General features: G+C 34.6%; 1 protein-coding gene across 1 annotated transcript in view; it reads right to left on the bottom strand.

Moving 5' to 3' along the window:
• Positions 1-9,466: 9,466 nt before the first annotated feature.
• The window catches only part of LOC121371612 (phospholipase DDHD1-like), a 28,076-nt gene continuing 15,519 nt past the window's right edge, over positions 9,467-22,023 (bottom strand). Inside the window, exons 10-14 of the mRNA XM_041497628.1 lie at positions 17,906-17,981; positions 17,051-17,200; positions 12,436-12,688; positions 11,704-11,847; positions 9,467-11,197 (exon numbers count right to left, since the gene is read on the bottom strand). Coding sequence (XP_041353562.1) covers positions 11,055-11,197; positions 11,704-11,847; positions 12,436-12,688; positions 17,051-17,200; positions 17,906-17,981 — 766 coding nt within the window. The 3' untranslated portion in view covers positions 9,467-11,054. The remainder of the gene's footprint in view (positions 11,198-11,703; positions 11,848-12,435; positions 12,689-17,050; positions 17,201-17,905; positions 17,982-22,023) is intronic.

Raw genomic sequence — 22,023 nt, 5'->3', positions numbered from 1 at the left:
GGTGGTAAAACAGTCTCCCACAACGTGTAATGGGTTCTAGCTTGATTTCCCTCGGTGAACTTTTTTTTCACTGCAGCGTAGTATTATCACCAGTATACCATGGCTAGTGATATTCAATGTCGGGCTAGTAAATAACTATTTTTGCCATGCCCGACGGTTAGTGAAGTTTTTTGGTCAAATGTTGCAGTTGTCTATTTTGTAAATATGAATATCCCGACCCCAACCCAAACCTCTCTGTTAGTGGGCTTTTTAAAGCTATATCCCCCTCAGTAGGTGGCATATTTGATTATTACTATTATTTAGGTAAACGTTAAATAATTTGGTATATCAAAGATAATGATATACATTATTATGTCTGTTAAGAAGCTATTCCAGTACCCCGTACAATATCACGACTAGTATATCAATGACCGTGGCAGAGTTTTTCTTTCTTTGTGAAAGTGTATACAAAAGTTCCCTTGCTGCTATTCGGTACCTTGGTTCTCAATATCAGTGCAGCGTCCATATACGGACTAGCTGATTAGAAGCAAGGTTGGAATTATCTTTCCTAAAGGAGAAATATCAGCCTTTAGTATACCATTTATGGAGTGTTAGCTACAAAAACATGTATTCTGGGAGTACTGTTAAAGCAATACATGATCCCTACCGGGCCCCATAAATCACCTTCGTTCAAGGACCGTAGCTCTGTCAAACATGGAATGTATATTTGACAGAGTTCTCGCCCTTGAATATATTCATTAAAAGTTTAACAATCTGTACAGCTCAATATCTATTGGGGGGGGGGGGGGGGGGGGGGTTTCCTGAAATCTATATGTGAGACAGGACAGACAGCTGGACAGAAGAACGGAAATGAAATCTATAGTGCCCTGCTGGGTTATTGAGCAGACAACACGCGGAACATTGGTTGGAGAAGAAAATAAGCCAATGAGTTCATCAAAGCTTACGGCACAGTAGGCCTACTTTAGAGCACTGGTCGAACAAGGATGTTCATCAAGGTTAAACTGAGCATATGACACATCACAAAGGGAAATATTGTTTGTTTAATAACACCTCAGATTTGGCTCAGAACGTCTTGAACTATTTGGTGTCTAACAAATAGTATTTTGACATTTGGTGCAGAAAGAGTATAAATCCTCTGAAAAAGTACCAAGGGTTCTTTAATATGCACTCTCCCAAAACAGGACAGTACATACCACAACAGAAGCTTACTTTGACATTTATCTCAAATAAGCTCAAAATATAGCAACAAAATACCAATGATATGAATTTTAATTCATAATGATTAAAAAAGTTATTACCATAGCAGAATATCTTTCTTTGAGAAAATAACTTTATATTTCAAGAAAATATATACATAAGCCATTATATCCATAAAACAATAAAATTTTTTACATGAACAATATGTCATTTATGTAACAATATTGAATAACAAAAGAAACAAACTTACTAGAAATTGGTATAAGCAACAAAATATTTTTTAATTAAAAAATAATTTGAATTAAAAAAAAGAGAAAAATAATCTAATTAGACATAACAAGAACACATAACCAGCTTATTTACAAACAGGACAAAATAATAAGCTGATAAACATATCAGCTGTTTCATTAAGTTTCACATGGTTTGGCATGGAAACCAAGATCTGTTTGTTTAAACTTGGTGCAACTGAATTTAAATGCAACTAACATTCAATTTTGTTTTGTTTTTAGAGAGTTTTTAGTGGTGTTATAGTCCTGTATGCATCAAAAGGGAACCGCTGAACTGACATATAACTCAAGTTCATATGGTTTCAAAAGTCAATGTCTTTATACGAGTTTTAGCATTATTTAATATAATCTACATATCAATTCATTGGTTCCCTTTTGACATAAACAGACTATATTTTTCATTTCAAGTTATTTTCGTGCTTATATCCAATTAAGGTTCGAGCACACTGTCCTGGGCACACACCTCAGCTATCTGGGTTGTCTGTCCAGGACAGAAAATTAGTTGTTAGTGGTTAGTGAGAGAGAAGAGGGTGTAGTGGTCTCACACCTACCCAGTGAGTCGTTAAAACTCGCTCTGGATGGGAGCCAGTACCAGGCTGACAACCCAGTACCTACCAGCTTTGTGTCTGATGGCTGAACCACGACACCACCGAGGTCGGTTTAGACTATTAACATTGCCTCCATGCCTTCTCCCCTCTAATGTGGTCATTTCAAAAACAATGCCACCTATCCCTATCCCACTTCTAAAATCAGTATCTTCCACCCTTCTCCTTGTTATCATTTCTAAAACAGCTCTAACAATTATTGTAAATAAATTCAACACCATAACTTTAAAGGGATTGTCCTGAGTTTGCAGCCATTGTATAATGTTTGCAATAACAGAGCCTTGTTGGCGACTACTATTTCATACTAAATACATTTTCTTGTTTAGAATACCAGTGTCTGTATATCGAATGCATTTGCCGTCGTATACTAATGTTTGTAGCACTCAGTTTTTACTTTAATTTGTTATATATATGTTTTCGTACGTACACAATTATTGGGAGCTAAAATCTGGTTTGGGCTACTACAAGCATTAGGACAACAACAAACACCTTGTAAATACAGACACGGATGTTCTAAATAAGAAAATGTATTTAATTTGTATGTTACGTCATCAAAAATGCCCTATTTGGTCGGAAACATTTTACCATGGTTGTACACTCAGGACTGTCCCTTTAAAGTGCTGTCTCTGGTGTGTTCATGAACTACAGTCAGAATATTTTGGTAACGTGACAAATATTCAAGAAACCTCAACAAATATTCAATGTAATGTCATGGTAAAACTCTACATGTCATAAAAACTGCCATAACATGAATTAAATGTCCAGTCAGAATATCCAGTATATGAATCAAAATTACTTTTAAGTTAATCTTTTTTTTTATTTTACTCAAAATTATACATTTACCAAGAACAAGGATTCTGAAAACACTGCACTCCTAATACTTGTCCCCTACCAGACCCAACAAAATTTGTATCTCCTAAGTTCAAGGGTCATAACCGTAAAAAATGGGTAAATTGCCATGTTAGTCAAACTTGATCTGTAACAGTACATGATAAAGCTATACAAAAAAATATATATCTTGAGGCATTGCAAAAAAAAAGAACGAGGTGGAAAACTGAGAGAGATGGACAGACAGAAGGACAGACACAAAATCTATAGCCCCCTTCAGTTGACCGACAGGGGCTACTAACCTCTGTTAGAAATTAGTTTTGGTGGTATATTATAATCAGGTTTTAATTACACAACAACAAGTACATATCTGTCCACTCTTTGCATATACAGTTGTTCATTACTTTATAATACACATTCATTGACACATAATAACATATAAAATACAGGCACAATTATGGCGGATTATAATTAAACAATTTAACATCATAACTAGGTATAAGCAAACTATAAATAAATATAGCACATGATCAACAACTGCTACAAAACATGGTCACAATATCTTTAACACGAGATCTGATCAAACAGCTCTAAGACTTAGCATTTATTAAAAAGAACAATGTTCATACATCAATAGTATGTGCTGACCCTGTCAAAGTAATCTTCCCCAGATGACATGCAACTGTCCCAGATTACATGCAACTGTCCCAGATTACATGCAACTGTCCCAGATGACATACAACTATCCCAGATGACATGCAACTGTCCCAGATTACATGCAACTGTCCCAGATGACATACAAACATCTCAGATGACATGCACCTGTCCCAGATGACACGCAACTATCCCAGATTATATGCAAATGTCCCAGATGACATACAAATGTCCCAGATGACATGCAACTGTCCCGTCATCAATTCATGCTTCTTTTTTTTACCATTGTTTGACGCCCAATAGCCCATATATTTTTTGTGTTGGGGTGTCATGAAACATTCATTCATTCATTCAAGCAATTGTCCCAATGCCCCTGACATTTTTGGAAGTGTTCAACTGTTACGCACCCACACCCTCAATAACTTTTTTGCACTGTATTATAGTTTTGCTTCCCAAAAATCAAAAGGAAATTGAAAGCAAAGAAATTTGATGATATTCCAACTTGGACAGTTGTATTAATATTGATGTACCACATCTACATTATTTTTCAAAATAACTTAGTTTTAGAATGTAAAGTAGCAAAAATGTTAACAAGACATAGACATAAATGTCTTTAATATATATTTAACATAACAGCATAAATGTTCTGCTCCAAGCATCAAATGTAAAGAAGCAAAACGTGGATACAAGTGTCTTTAACATGTACCGGGTATATCCCAGGATACAGAGCAGTAGATGTTCTGTTCCAGGCACCTAACACAAAGGGACAAAATGTTAATAAATGCATCTTCTCTGACTGAGTCTATCAGCATGTTTGTTTTGGGCACTTTGGAATCTTGCAAAACACACAATAAGCTGTACACATGAATATCAATTACAGTGGTGGAGTGTGTTCTTCATTAAAATCTAACCTTATGGCCTATAAATACTAATATAATTTGTATTTGGCAACAGATTCAGCTATAGGCCATCTTTCAAAAATGTGCACAGTACTAAATGAGACAGAATTAAAGGAAACATTATTTCTGGACAGCTGTCAACAATGTAAATACATCTATTGTCACCATGTATCTTTTATATATTATTTCAGAAAGAAAAGTACACACCAAATTCATTTTTAATATCACATTCGTTTCACATACAGCACTAACTGAAAGTAAGTAGTGGGGGCTAAATACCATAAATATAATGTATGTCTAATTCAACACATACAGCACGTCAAAACAAATCCAAATGGAGCTCTACTAATATCTAAGGCATAAAAACATACATTTTACCAGCCACAGATTTTTCAGTCGAACTCAGTAGGCTATATGCTATAACTTAAATAGACTGTCTAGAACTTGCTACCACTATAACATGTTTCTGATAACAAGTCACTTTTACATACACTGTGACATCCAAAAGAAACTTTACAAGGTGTGAAATTGTATTGTAGAAAACCAAGACATGAAAGTATCATGATGTTCAACATCTAAACATCACAATACACTTCGTGATGCATGCAGAGCATTTGTAAGGTGGTTTCTAAATTGGTTCTTTTCGATTAGGAACAATATTTATCAAATTATTCATATTTTACTGTATGTGAAGTTTCACTTGGACATCAGTATATTATCCTAAACACCCTAAACTGTATTTACTTTCAAATAATTTTGTATGTATGGAATACAAATTATTGGGAACTAAAATGAAACTTGAGCTGTTTCAAACTTTAGGACAACCAAAAACACATTTGATATTGAGAAACCAGTATTTTAAACAATAAATTGTATTCAAGGTGTATTTTTAGATGTTACAAAGGATTTATTTAAAAACATGATACAACAGTTGCTAACTCAAGGTAGTCCCTTTAATTCATGTTTTGTAATGACGTCATCACGGTTTATACGAATCCACTTTATAAAGCATGTAACTATACATTTCATTAGCTCTGTAGTGTATATTGGTTCAATTTATACAGCATCTAAGTACTACATTGCATAACTTGCATATATAGCATTTAACCATCACATTTCATAAGTCAAACATGGTCTTAACATATTCAGTAGCTATCACATTTCATTAGTCCCAAATGGTTTCACTTTACATACAACATCTATCACATTTCATTATTCCCAGATGGTTTCACTTTACATACAACATCTATCACATTTCATTAGTCCCAGATGGTTTCACTTTACATACAACATCTATCACATTTCATTAGTCCCAGATGGTTTCACTTTACATACAACATCTATCACATTTCATTAGTCCCAAATGGTTTCACTTTACATACAACATCTATCACATTTCATTAGTCCCAGATGGTTTCACTTTATACAGCATCTATCACATTCCATTAGTCCCAGATGGTTTCACTTTACATACAACATCTATCACATTTCATTAGTCCCAGATGGTTTCACTTTACATACAACATCTATCACATTTCATTATTCCCAGATGGTTTCACTTTACATACAACATCTATCACATTTCATTAGTCCCAGATGGTTTTACTTTATATACAACATCTATCACATTTTACACTAAACCATCACATTTCATTCGTGGAACATGGTCTTGCTATATTCACTATCTATCACATTTTATTAGTCCCATGTTTTCACTTTATTCTATATCTAACCATCACATTTCAGTCCCACATGGTTTTACTTTATACCCACATGGTTTTACTTTACACAGAACCTATCACATTTCATGGTTTTGTTTCAAACAGTATCTAACCATCACATTATTAAGTTATAATAAAGTGTTTATTAAGATTGTCCATCCTATTCTGTACACTTTATAATAGGCATCTCCAAGACATTTGCAGATAAAAATGAATATTTTAACTGACAAAATACACAATAATAATAAAAAAAAAAAATAAAACCACCGAAACAAGAAAAAGAGTTTCATAAAATATATGAAATTAGCCCTATCACAGACAAGAAATCACATGGAAGGTGAGGTACACAATATGTCAGAATGTACAACAGACTTAAGGCAAACAGTTAAGCTTATTTTCAGCAGGAAGCATATACACAAATATTAACAATAATTAAAAAAACCAAACCCAGCTTCTAAATACAATGTATTAACAAGTTAATAGTTATTGCCCATATCTTAAACCAGAGCTAGGTGTTCAAAAGAATTTTAATCACTTTTAGTTAAGATATTAAAATCTTGTGAAGTGTGACTTTACTCTCTCGTTTTGTTGTTTTCACTTTTATTGCCACAGATAACAAATGAAAAGTGTACATTGTTTGTGCATTGTAACACTATAAATTATACCAAGCTTTCAACAAGACACAAAAAGTAGTTCATCAAGTACTACATCTTACACTGGTTAGCTGTTCATAAATTTTTATTCCGAATTTTTTATATTTAAAGTTAACCAGATAGCCCAGACAATGCATTTTTATAATTAATACAAATTATTTTGATATAAAAAGATCAAAATCAGAATTTTTACCAAATATTTTGTAACTTTTCATTTGACTAGCATGTGGCCCATTTAGCCAACAAAATTTGATGCATGTATACCATACATGTAGATATAAATACATGTGCTTCCCAGATGAAAAACATTATACAACAGACCTCTGAGGATTAAAAACTTCAGGTAACTTCAGGTGAACAGTGACAAATGATAGTGTAAAATATTTTAAATGTCTTTAATTTTTTTGCAAGAATGAAAAATGGGTTTACGCAAAACTAGATGACGCGCGAGCGAAACGATCGTGCGCACAATTTTCAGAGGCCTGTACAATGTACTATTATATAGGTGTCAGAAGGTGTCTTTGACAGGAGGCCAGTAATATTAATCTGCTTCAAATGGGTTGAACCCAATATATTATCTTCAGAGTTTGGGGGGAGAAGTGCTCCCCACCCCCCTGCATGGTTCCAAACATCTGACACCTACATGTATGTATTATAATAAATAAATATCTGTTATCTCACTTATAAGGTCTGTAAATTCATATTGGTGCATGATGCATAGTGGTGCATAGACATCCTTTAAAATTAAATGCTCATATTGAGAACACTGGTGCAGACGGTATAGGCACAAGCAGCAGAGTATTTTTAAGCAAAGGCCGCAACTGATACTAATAGGCACAAATAATCAAGCACAGTACGATCACATTCAGTATATGGTTTATGTACAAATTACAACACATTTTATCACTTAAAATAAATAAATAAATACTGGTAGTAAAAACAGTATTAAGCAAAACGTGATACCTGCAGAACTGAAATACCTGAGCAAATATGGAAAACAGTATGAAAGCACAGTCAGTATGGTACATTATGAACGGATAGTAAACTCAGTACATCAATGGCTCATGTAACATATGTTCCGTATACAATAGGTATGGTAAACTATTTCTGATTGAAATTTACAGTTTGCTTAGAATATTAATCTCTATCACATGCAGTGTGTTCTAGTTCATCTCGGGCCAAGCTCAGCCAGATCAAGCACAAAAACATTTGCTAGACTGGCTTATGCGCTTCATGTTAAACCAAATGACCACGAGTTGATAAAAGTATGAAATCCGAGGCTTGCCAAGGATTTTTATACTTTTATGAATGAGTGCTGATAAATTATGATATCACAAGACACGAGGAGGGTATTCTTTTTATCATCCATTACCATTCTTTTCATTTCGACAATTGTAAACAATGTTAATAATGTGGGTTGAAAGTCACTTTATTTGGCAGCGGTAGACTCGATAACTAGCAAAACGACAGTGGCATGATGTCACTAATGATACGTTTAGCACTGAAACATACATAGTGACATAACAAAAAGAAGCAATATCTTCTAGGAGAATATCGCAAATTTAGTGCCAGCGATATCTCTTACAAAAGCCTTAAATGGATGATAAATATTGCATATCACACAGGCACGAATCCAGGGGTCTATGAAAGGGGGCACGGGCACTAGGCATTTTAAGAGGTGTTTGAATGGGCTATTATTAATATTTTTCTTTGACGTCAGTAAAACCAAAAGAAAAAAAAAGAAAAAAAAGAGGGTCGAGTGCCCCTCAGCACCCCCCTGTATCCAAACCTGTCACATGAAATATAATTACCTATACTGAAAAACATATATATATATATATGTGTGTATACGGTACTCTTGTATTTAACTTCTGATAGCATTCAATGTCTTTAAAAACAAAATATTTCTTTGTCTTCATACAATATCTATGTCCTGACAATAAATTATCATAAATGCATGTGTACCAAATGACATTTATGTATCTTACCCAGAGGGCAAAACCTATTTCTTTTTCATCTTGCCCCCTAGGTATCTGGTTCGGGAACTGTATTAAAACAATGTACACTCCAAACTGATCTCAATGCAATCTAATTAAAATTAGCTCCACTATTACATGTGGATCTAACACCAGCCAGTTGGAGCTCATGTCCACCAATCAAAACCTTACTTGCAGAATCCTGCCAGTGATTTAAAAATAATTTGAAAACATTCTAAATTATCCTGAGGGTATACGACATGTTTTGTGTGAATTATGAATGCCTTAAAACATGTTTTATTTTATAAAATAAATAATTTGTAATGTAAAACTGAAGACTGATTTAGTTGGTGTTTTTTTTATAAATAAATAAATAATTTTTAATGTAAAATTGAAGACTGATAATCCACCCCGTACGTATTGGTATGGTTCGCTGTACTGCGGCCACTAAAATAGACTCGCCCGATATTTTTAGAATTTGTATGCTCCCAAATAACGTTATAAAAGGCGAAGTGTGATTGGTCAATATTTAAATTATTATTTACAGACGAAATGTTACCTGGACATTGGGGACTACGCAGTGTTGTTAGTTTTAAATCACTGGCAAGATTCTGCAAGTAAGGTTTTCATTGGTGGACATGAGCTCCAACTGGCTGGTGTTAGATCCACATGTAATAGTGGAGGTAATTTTAATTAGATTGATCTCAATGTAGATGTAATTACTATGCATATTAAATAAGTATGTTACTGTACAATCTCATGGCAAACATACTTTTCACCTGGATACTTCTCACCTTGTATACTGCATGGAAGACATAATTTCACAAATCAATCTTCAGATGAATCATGAAAAACAATTGTAATCGGAGAACAATGTCTGCCTATCACTAGCATCTGTATTATGTGTCATGATCCGCCCAATACTGGCTTCAGTCAAAGATCCCTCAGGGTTGTTCCCGAAATGATCACATTAAGGTGGGGAAAGGCACAAAATAATAATTAAATGTTCACAAAACATGACTAAAGACAATCTTACAAAAGGTACAAGGAATGTATTCATATCCCATTCCCCACTCCTCCAACTCAAGTTAAATACTTACTTTTTTGTTTTTACTTTACACAACGTCATGAGCATGATGTTTTTGTTTGTTTTTGTTTGAGGTTTGCCAAGATCATTGTAAATGCTCATCTCAAATAAAAGATCATCGCCGAAAGTTAAATGTTAATTTGCCAATAAATGCCACTCCATTTGTAAATAATAATTTTAAAACTTTTGTAACCAGTTTTATTTAAAGCAACTGTTCATTTTTACTTTTCCAGAGTTGTTATCCTTTTAAGGTCATTATCAGCTGTTGTGTTGCCATCAGTATTAGAATCAAAGAGTGACATCTCACAGTTTTAAGCTGGATTAAGAACGAGGATGTGGAACTATCTGTTCTTTCAATGGTTAAATTATTACTATTTACTACAATGTACTGACAAATACACTGGTGGCAAACAGTAAACCATGATGGAATTTAAAATGTACCTCATACCTTCTAAGATAAGTCCATAAATCTTCTGAAGATTCTTATTCCTGAGTAGAATTATAAAAACAGCAAATAAAGCAGTTGTTTACATTTGTTCTATTGGCTACGAGTATTAGAAAACTATTTTTTACACACCCTCACCCGTCCTCCACCTTTTGATCATTCATCGACCCACCCTTACACAGGAAAAGACTGCTGCTGTCTGTCACTAGAACCATTCAGATGTAGATTAGACTAGTGGAACCATCCAGTTGTTATAAAGACAGCAGACTCCAGATGTATGTTATACTAGTGGAACCATCCAGTTGTTATAAAGACAGCTGATTCCAGATGTATGTTAGATGAGGGGAACCATCCAGTTGTTATAAAGACAGCAGACTCCAGATGTATGTTATACTAGTGGAACCATCCAGTTGTTATAAAGATAGCTGACTCCAGATGTCTGTTATACTAGTGGAACCATTCAGTTGTTATAAAGATAGCTGACTCCAGATGTCTGTTATACTAGTGGAACCATTCAGTTGTTATAAAGACAGCGGACTCCAGATGTATGTTATACTAGTGGAACCATTCAGTTGTTATAAAGACAGCAGACTCCAGATGTATGTTATACTAGTGGAACCATCCAGTTGTTATAAAGACAGCTGACTCCAGATGTATGTTAGACTAATGGAACCATCCAGTTGTTATAATCATAATGTGGCCCTATGTTTCACACAGAAGGTGCATTACCATGAAGCAAGCGACATCTTTATTAGTCCAGTACGATGTGTGTGATGTAAGCAAAGCCATGTAGCTGTTCTCAAGACTTCTTTCTCGCAGCTGGTAGTCGAGACGATATTCTAACTCTTAAAACAAACAAAAAAGAGAAAAATATCTGAGTAATTCAGTTGCATTTCACACTTCAAACAAATTTGTAATTAATTAATCTATTTTTTATTTTTTTAAATTATTTAATTTATTCATAACAGAAATAAAATGCAGAATATGTAAGCCAGAAAACACTTTGCTTGATTTCGTAACTGATTTATTGATTGAGTACAGAAATAAAATACAGAATAACAGGTCCTTAGAAAATAAACCAAGTTTTTTTTCTTTTCTGTTGCTTTTTGTTCTGCGCACAGGGTAATATTACAGTAATAACTAAATAACAAATAATACATATACAGTGGTAACTTTATTAGCACATTTATCGCAAACCTAGTACCCATAACAATAATCGGAGTTCCACAATCTGGTACAATCTTTACAAACCCTTTGACCAGATCAATGGAAGACTAATAAAATACAACAGACATATGTTCATGACCATCAAAATATTCACAACACCAACCCATACAAATCAAGTGCTAACCTGTCTTATCAATATCTTTGGAATCAATTATCACATTAACTTCAAACTCTTCGACACTCTGGTCCATCTTTTCTAACATTTTCAGCTCTGCTGTAAAATCTTTTTCTGGCTTCTTAGAAGATCTAAAGTCTGTAATCCACTTGGCTGAAAAGACAACAAACAGTAATTAAACAAGTTACTCATTGCAGTGTTTGACAAATGTTTAAGAAAGTCACTAGCCCCCATAGACGATTTGGCAGTGCCCCATGTAGTATAGTAATACAGTTGATCATTTCCACCAGCCCAGAACAAACATTCACTAGCCCAGACCAAGGGCTAGCTGATTTGTCGAACGTTGCATTTACAAAACAACTTTTGCACCATAATGGAAAACTATTAATGTAGAAGACAACAATGAACATGATTATTATTACACTTTCTGTTTTTTAAATCATGTATCATGTTGATATAAAATGAACTAAATAAATAATAATCCACAATGCATACCAATGTCAGGTAATAAATACCTGTTTTTATTAATCCAACAGTAAGGAAATGTCACTATCAACAGAATGACAAAATATGCAAATCCAGTTGTAATATTTTAAACAGAAATTATGCATACGTCCATTCTAATTTGATGAAATTGTGATTGGGGAAAATGTAGGTGGACATTTCACCTCAAGTATCAGTGAAAAGATCTTACAACTCTACTTCCTTCATATTAGTAAATATTAAATCTACACAGCTTACACAAAGAAAACGCTGGACTTGTTTTCTTTACAGTGACTATGTTTATGTCTGAAATCTCCTTTTCGGGGGTACATGTATCAGTTTCCTCTTCAACTGGTGGTGATTTCTCCCGACTGTTTGTCCCTGTAAAAGCAGCGTATGCTGTTCTTTGCATCTGCAGGTATGCCGTCTTCTTGTGCGAGTCATAATAATGAATGAGCAGAGGTGCAATGGTCGAATAGTGCTTCAGAATCAGAGGCTCCAGTCTGTAGGCCTGCAGGACAAGGAAAGAAAAGGAATATTGGTATAACCAGGGTACCGTTTTCCATGCAAACCAGTATCCTGTTCATTCATCAGTTATACAACTTTAAAATCATGTGAAAAGACAATTGATTGTGTGGTCAAACATTTGAAATAAACCTCAATAGTCAAATTGAAACTACTATCGCTTTGTTAAATCAGTTTTTAAAGCATACATTTGGATCGTCAATTGGGCCCAGAAATATAGTACAAGTTTCTTAGGATTAAGACTAACAATACGAGTGATGCAATATACCACCTAACCTCAAAAAAATAGCAACAAAATGTTTTACGGTCGTTTTTTGTATTATTCGATGTGGAGAACAACATATCAAAAGTTGAACAATTTTGACACATGGGAAAGTCTTTAAAAAATTACATTAAAAAACAAGATGGCCGCCAGCAAAAACATGTAAAAAATCTTATTGATAACCATCAAATTGGAAGTTTTTTAAAACCTGATGTTATAATTAATGCAATTTTCATTTATGTTTTTCAAATAACAGTAGTTCCTGGAATGAACATTGCATTTGTACTGGCGTCATGTCATCATCAATGATGTAATCAAGGCACAACTCTGGTAATAAGCACTGACGTCATGACACATAATGTCCTATCTTATTGCTTCTCAGACTCAGTCTTGTTCATCATCCTCTTCTATCATGGCTCATTTGTCATATTGTCACAGTTGCCAACTTGCCAATGCCCATATACCGGCCTCGGTGGCGCAGTGGTTGTGCCATCGGACAACAGGCTGGTAGGTACAGGGTTCGCAGCACAGTACCCGCTCCAACCCAGAGCGAGTTCTTAACGGCTCAATGGGTAGGTGTAAGGCCATTACAACCTCTTCTCTCTCACTAACCATTAACCAACTAACAACTAACCCACTGTCCTGGACAGACAGCCCAGATAGCTGAGGTGTGTGCCCAGGACAGTGTGCTTGAACCTTAATTGGATATAAGCAAAAAAATAAGTTAAAATGCCCACATGCACTGGTGTATTCCATCTCATGCTTTTGGCAGGTACACTTTTGAGTAGTGCACCCTCCCGAACAGTCGCAGTGAATCATCTGAATAAGTGCCTCTGGAACAGGGCTTTTGTCTGCCATCACCAGAATGAGTTTTTCACATTCTAACCTCCATCCCCACTAAGACGGATCCATTTCATTACTACAGAACATCCACTCCATAATTTGACAGTAAGTCCGCAGGGAGTGACATTTACAGGCCGAGGTGGTTGGTAGGCCTCAGATTACAGTTATCTTCCCATTTGGCTGTCCAAAACCCGGAAATCTGTCGCGCATGTAGTCTGCTGTTTGACTGTGATTATTTCATGGCAGACACCTATGAAGTGGCAACTATTTGACTGAAGTTGACAGGGGAGAGCATGTAGTTTGTAAACATGTGTAACTTGTTGACATTGAAGACTTGTTTGTGGTAATTCTGGCCCATGTAAAAGTAGTGGGTGTGTTTGTTTAAACCAATATCCTGGGAGAAAGATTTGGACAACAGGGGTTGTCCTTTTCAGGGTATGTGTCCCCCAGACAGGCAAATTAAGGTACATACAAAATCCATGAACCTGCTGATATTAATAAAAATATTATAGCCACTAAGGCTATATAGAAACATATAGCGTAATTAATTGTGGTATGTCGCCTGGTGGCAATCTTTCAGGCGTGCACAGCATATCGTCGCTGAACTAAGAAAACCTTGTATGTGCAGTTTTGGTATTATTCACTTTTTTATTCTTTCAGAAGCAGACATCTATTATCTTTTTGGTGTCAAAACCTCGTACATGTCCAGAAAGTATGGAAAATGTCAAATAAGTAAAACACGTATTTGAAAACCAGTTTATCTGTTATGAAAACCTCGTATCTACCAATTGATTATTTTTTTATACGTATCATATTTCGACCTTTTCTATCAGGTAACGGTAAATTGTTAGTGACCAAAGTGTTTATATTGTATATATGTACATATTATGTATTCAACTGGTGGTCAAGGAAAAGCTATCATACCAGAAAAGAAGTGTAGGCCCACTAGGAATATCCGTTTTTAAGGTCCAAGCATAAATTTAAAAAAACACCATCTTGGAGAAGATAAAGGTTTATCTAAAATTAAGCCTGGGACTTACATTAAGAAGATGAAAAAACTGTATGCTACACATGGACATATAGTAAAGGGGAAAAGTCCAAGTTAGGGTAGCAGCAGACAATATATATGTAATATCATTCAGTGGCAAAGCAACACATGTTTCAATACCATTATGTAGCACAGGATGAACAGTTGTTAATTTTAACTGATCAGGGCTTCTAGAATTTTTGTAAAATCCACTAGCCATGGGATCAGTAATTTAAAAAATGTACTAGCTACGATCACATATTCACTAGGCCTACTGTACTTTAAGTTAATACAATTTTGCTAAATAATAGTAATAATCAGATATGTCAGAGGGACTATACTAAAGAGGCTTAAAAACACTGGCATTAGGGGTTGGAGTGGGGTCAGTATATTCATATTTACAAAACAGACTTAATTGCAACATTTGAAAATTTTTGTTTTTCACTAGCCCTCGGGCATGGCAATTGTAGTTATTTACTAGCCCAACATTGAATATCACTAGCCACGGGAGTGGGGCTACCATAATCTAGAAGCCCTGCTGATGAAGAGCAGCGCTTATATAATTATATTCTAGACACCTAGCTGTTTCATAGTTGAGGAAAGTGGAGGAGGTACAACCGACGCCTATAGATATAACTGTCTGCTTTGGATTATTTTAATGGATACCTGATGTTTACTTCATGTAAAATTTAAGTTTTTAGGTAATGGATTCTTTGGGAAGCCACTGCACATGTTTCATATTATCGAGTTATTAATTACGCAAAAATGATGTATGGTATCGATTAATATGTAGGTTTATTTGTTTATTTTATTTTATTTTATTTCATTCTTGTTATTTATGTAATGAGAGCAAACATGATGGTGCATCTTTACTTAAATTTATTAAAAATCTCTCGTTATAAAATTTCCTCCAGTTACACAGTATATCAGATGTCATTTGTTAGCCCAAGGAACATTTCTATTAAGATATTATCTGAATTCATGCCAATAGTTTTAAATGCGGCGAATGTTCCTGTTTTTAAACCTATGGGCTTCATTTCACGTGAATCCCAATAATCTTGGGATGAAGTAAATGTTGCTGAACCTATGAATCATGTCCAAGATTTTAAACATTTTAGTTTATTCCTAAAAACGTGAGACAAATATGTTCAGCTAAAACGAAATGTATTACTTTGAAAATAGTTGTGGATAATCTCTTAAAAGACACATTTTCTAAACCATTGATGAATATTCTTGTCAGTTATCTTAAATGGAAAATGAACAATTCATGTACACATTATATTGTTATACACCATAAACAGTGGCAGACAGCCACCCTATGGCCCTATGGGAAACCAACCATGTAACTTTTAAGGTCTAATATACAAGGTTTATTAAAACGTTGATACACCTAATCTATTGGTGATCCGGGGCCAGTTTCACAAAGGCATTTACTGTAATCATCTGTTAAGCAATCGCTTGTGAAAATGTTTTCTTTGGTACTTTTTTGTAAATTCATCATTGAGCCATATTCTTAAATGTAGCAAACAATACTAATGAACATTACACATTTCTAGAAAATACAGTCTTAAAATGTGGCCCTTACATGTTGCAGCCTGGTCAAGAATGTGGGTGGGTGGGGGTGGAGAGGAGGGTTCATTAAACTGCCCCTGATTTAAGCGATTTAAAAACAAAATACTGTTCTCTAAACATCGCTTAGCACAGTCTAGGCTCTAGGCCCTCGCCCCTGTACAATGACGTGCATATGTACCTGCAGGTCAATTTCTTTCTCTTTTTTTTCTTTTTTTTTAACCAACAGCAGATTAACAGTCAGTTAAACTAAACAACCTTTATGTCGTTGGCACCTGACTGATTGGGCAAGACATGTTTTTTTAAATTAATTTTAATGAGGAATTCCTGGTCCAGCAAAGGACACCTGGTCATATGCGTGGCTTAACTGTTGAACATGAGGTCAAGTGCACATGGCAAGTACGCTAACTGATTCAGGGCCTCGTTCCATGAAGCGATCTTAGCGTTAAGATCACCTTAAGTACATAATACATAATGTTACATTTAAAACCTCAAGGTAACGCGTTGGAAACAGCGAAATATAGCAAAATAAGGCACTGGCGGCTATTTTTTTTAACATCAGATTTTTTTGCTTTCCCGCGCTCCATTTCTGTCCAACTTTTAAAAAATGTTGAACCCAGCTTATATGATAAAAATGTTGAACGTACCACAGGGTCCGATGGATGGAAGATGTTAAAAAGGCGTTTGCAGGTATTGGTAGGTAGGATGTGGTCGATGGATCCTTTCCCCTGTGGACGGATACCACGAAGAGCAAGAAACACGGCCAGGGGAGATCCCAGGCAGAACAGATTCTCCAGCTGGAAAACAATACTGTTACATAATTATAGACATCTGTACTCTTTTTCGGTATTAAAATAATGTTAATGAGGATGATATCTCAATGAATGACCATTCTCGACTTACTTTGACGCACATTTATTTTGATGACTGTTTCAGAGCAATTCAAAAGACTTGTGACACAGTCCTAGTATGCTGACTAGAGACCATAATCAGAAAAAAACCTTTAATGTTCAAACTTAAGACTTTAGCAAGGTGTCCATTTTCTATTAAATTACTTGCTGCTGATGTTATGGTGCACCTCAACTATGTTATAATCTCTTTACAGCAGAAGACTCAGGGCAGTCTCTTTGACAGATTGACTGCTGTGGATATGGCTTCGAAATGTGTTTCTTTGTATATAACATATCAAAAGTAATTCACAAAAAACTTAAAACCGATATTTTACAAATGTTGTATTCATAAAATGTGTATACAAATTTCAGTTTAACAAGTGTAATAGATTTACTAACTTATAAATAGCTACTACAGTGAAACCTGTCTAAACCAGATCATGCTGGGGACCTAATATTTATCCAATTTAGACAGGATCCGGTGTTTAAAAAATTCACATTTTAGAATTTAGAAAATTCGGAACCATGAAAATTGGCTGGTTTTTACAGGATTCTGGTTTCTTCAGGGTCTGGTTTAGACAGGTTTCACTGTAAAACACTTAAACTACTTGCCATGAAATTGAGCCCTGGATTTAACTTCTTCTGTTTTTCATGCACCTTTTGCAGCAAAATCTCCAATTCCTTGACACTGGAAATACACAAACGTCTACATGAGACACACATACACATTTGATTTTAACATTCAATAAAGGGTTTTTTTGGTTGGTTTTTCGGATTTTGGTACTCCAAATATATTCCTTAATTACATACTTAAAGTAAAGACAAAATATAGGTTATATATTATGTTATTTCCATTCCTGTTAAAACTTTTCTGACACTATACCAAACCCCTCCTCTTTATTAATAATATAGCTAGTACTGTATATATGTTTTAAGCTTGACTGCTGATCATTTGTTTCATTCTGATGTTGCAGTTATAACACTTAAACACCAGCAATGATGGTGTTAGTGATTAATATCAACTACATGTATTTCCAAATTATTAAAAGATAAATAAATGTAATAAATGCTAGAATAACACTGAAAAAAAAACAAAATGAAAAGCAAATCAAAACCAGCTGCCAACTTTTGGTAGGGGAAAAAAAGAAATCTTAATTGGGTTAGAGGTGAGGTGGGGATACATTATTGGAGGCATATTCAATCATCTGAGCACCACACTCAAAACAATTCATGGAACTCTAGGAGGATTAGCAGATAAAAAAAAAAAAACAACAGTAAAAATAATATAAGGCATGATAATGTCATTTAATGTTAAAAAAAAAATAATAATAATGTTCCATTTAAAAATTACAATTTGCCTTAAATGTCCAGCACCATAAAGAAACGTAATTGTTCATAAAAACTTCCAGCACCATAAATAAATGTAACTGTTCATAAAAACTTCCATCACCATAAATAAGCATACATGTAACTGTACTTGTAAAACAAACAAAAAATAATAATAAAGCAGAAGAAATACATGATAAATTGTGGAATTTATATGGTTTGGCAGAAACACTACATTGGGGTTACTTATCATTAGTCATATCTAAAGCTTTCATGTTTGTGTTATTATAAATAGAAAATGATGTTCTCACCAATATGTGTGTAATAAAAATAGTTAGCTGAACAAGATTCATCAGCTGAATACGATCAACTGGCAATTATCAAAAAACGTCTCTTTTTAATTTCAACATGGTTTCAGAATTTACAGTACGGGCTTGATTTAAAACGGAAGAGGGGAAGGGACTTTCTTAAAATCATAATTTGTATCATGCCCACTACATTTATGTACAGTAGGTTCATTAATTTTGATTAAGTTGGTGGTTTAAAGCATGCCTATAATTCATTTTATGTGGGTAATGGCAGGTGTGAGTGATTACTTGCCTTAAAATACAAGGTCTGCATTAATCTGGACAAACAGAATGAACTTGCCTTAAACTTTTGACAAGATAATTGCATTAATAAGTTGAGAACAGTTTCTATGAAAATATGTTCCCATATAGAGCTTGATATGGCCTTTCCACTAAATGTTATATTAATGTCAGTATAAATTGTCTCCAGTAACTGTTGAAGCCCAGAACCTCTCATAAAATGGCCTATACATTCAGTGAAACTCATTTTAATATATTGTCCAAGTTTATAACACTACCTGATAAAACAAATTATAACATGTTCCAATATATAATTTTTTATATATTTTTTTAATGGCCTTTGTTGAACCAGTTATGGATCACTGGTCGGTGCAAGTGGTTTACACCTACCCATTGAGCCTTGCGGAGCACTCACTCAGGGTTTGGAGTCAGTATCTGGATTAAAATTCCCATGCCTCGACTGGGATCTGAACCCAGTACCTACCAGCCTGTAGACCGATGGCCTAACCACGACGCCACCAAGGCCGGTGTTCCAATATATAAGTTCAACTAAACAAAACAATAGTTTATACTTACTCAGTACTCACTGTTTCAAATTATAAAATGCTGATGTGTGGTGACAAGTACGAAATTAAATGTTATATGTTAAACATACATGTTATTACCTATACCTAGTTTATATCTTATAACTTTTTATGCATATACATGTAGTGTACCATTCGTATTTCACAATGACATAAAAAAAAAAAAAAGGGAAAAAAATTAAAGATGAAAGCAGCCATGGGATTCAAGGATACAACATTTTTAAAATAGAATTGTTCACAGAATGAAAACATTCTATGCAATGTATAAACCAAAAGCAGTCTCATGACATCAAAACCCAAGACAACCTTTCGACCAAAGTATTAACCATACAAATAGTGGCTCAGTTGCCACATTAAATGGTTTGTAAATACATAAATGATAATTACTCTGGATCCAAATAATGTACAGACCTGAAATTGAATATAGGTTTAGTTATCGATGTGAAATATATTTCCCAGACAAAACTGAAATTTTATATAAGTAAAACTGAAGTATTTTTTTTACATCATTAATTTCTGTGCTTATATCCAACTATGGTTCAAGCTATTTAGGCTATCTGTCCAGGACAGAGGATTAGTGGTTAGTTGTTAGTGGATATTAGTGAGGGAGAAGTCGGGGTAGTGGCCTTGCATCTACCCACAGAGTTGTTAAATTCACTCTGGGTGGGGACCGGTACTAGGATGCGAAACCACTATCTAACAGCCTTATTACATGAAATATATCAAGTGAAACACATTGAAAACTAAAAGGGCTGTCATATCCTGTCACCAACCAATCTCTCAGGGAATTGTCAGAGCTCTACTTGCCCTGATTGTTTATTTGATGACCATGTTTAATCGTGTCATTAAAGTGGATTTAAAAAAAATCCTTTAATAAAATAAAAGATGGAAAATGTTCAAGGAATGCTCGCAAGGCTTTTGTACTGGTATATTCAACGATATATAATGCACATTATTGCTTAACATCAACAAGTATATTATTATATTTAATTAATAAAACGGTTAAATGTGACGGCTATTATATATAATGGACGCAGCCATTTTGTTCCATCACAATGAATACGCCCTCTGGCAAGCCGGTGGTTACATAACACTTAATGCGCCATGTCAAGAATTAGTCTTAGAACTGAAGAAACAAACATACCTGATTTTTGAGTGATGATAAAACAAGCATGCATCGCAATGTTTTGTAATAATATCCATCCCAGTAAGCCATCAATATCTATATACTATTTTTCAATACAAAATAAACCACCATTGTCAAAGTGGTCAAAATAACTGTATCATGTTTTGTCCGTGCAGTAATCTATGTACTGAAATGATAATCGGAGTGTTTTCTTAGTCTATCGTGTCATTGCCTCCACCTGTGATTCCTGATTGGCAGGTAACCAGACGAAATAATTAATTACCTCCATCTAGACACAAATATATGTACCGATATTAAGAACATCACAGGGTATGGTGAAATAACCTGCTAACCCTAAAATGGTAATGAACATTAACAGCTGTCGTGCTTTATTATTGTAAATAATTCTGTAAAACGCTTGATTAAGTAGACTTTCCCATCTAAAATCGAAGCACTGACCAATTACATAGTCCCAAAGAAAAGAAAATTATCACATGGGTGTCATTTTTGCTCCAACGCAGCCTACTAGTATGCATTTATTATTTGGATTTTTTAAGAGAAAAATACTATAACCTCATTTCATTCTGTTAATGAAAACTGAAATATATTTAGTTAAATGGTTTATTATATTATCAAGTCATTTATGTAGTTTTACAAGTCCGGTTGATCAAGGGAAGCGCCTTGTCGTAAATTATTGTGTTTGTTTACACTGTGCTTACACTGTGCATTCAGGAGTTGGTCGGAGCTGACATCACTTCGTCCCAAGCTAGATTATCGGATGCAACAAAAACAAAACGAAATCACGTTTTTTTTATTAACTCTAAAATTACGCATTTTTCATTTCTTAAAGTGTCAGTATATGTCGGTGGTCCAGGTATACATCTCTCCAACATATATGGCTCATGTTCAAGTTCATATGAGAAAGGGTGGGGGGGGGGGGGGGATGAACGTTGCTGTTGTCTTGACTTGAAATACTTGTATACAACTGATTTACAAGCAAGCACATCACAGATCAAAGTTCTATATATCAACAAATTTAAAACAACTTGGTGTTAGAAACTAGACCCCCGCTAGCTACCGACCCTGGATGGGCTGTTTGTGCTCCCT

The sequence above is a fragment of the Gigantopelta aegis genome, chromosome 4 (assembly GCF_016097555.1).
Source record: "Gigantopelta aegis isolate Gae_Host chromosome 4, Gae_host_genome, whole genome shotgun sequence".
Classification (NCBI taxonomy): Eukaryota; Metazoa; Mollusca; class Gastropoda; order Neomphalida; family Peltospiridae; genus Gigantopelta; species Gigantopelta aegis.
Note: the sequence above shows the minus strand (reverse complement) of the source record. Positions and strands in the feature narration are given on the sequence as shown.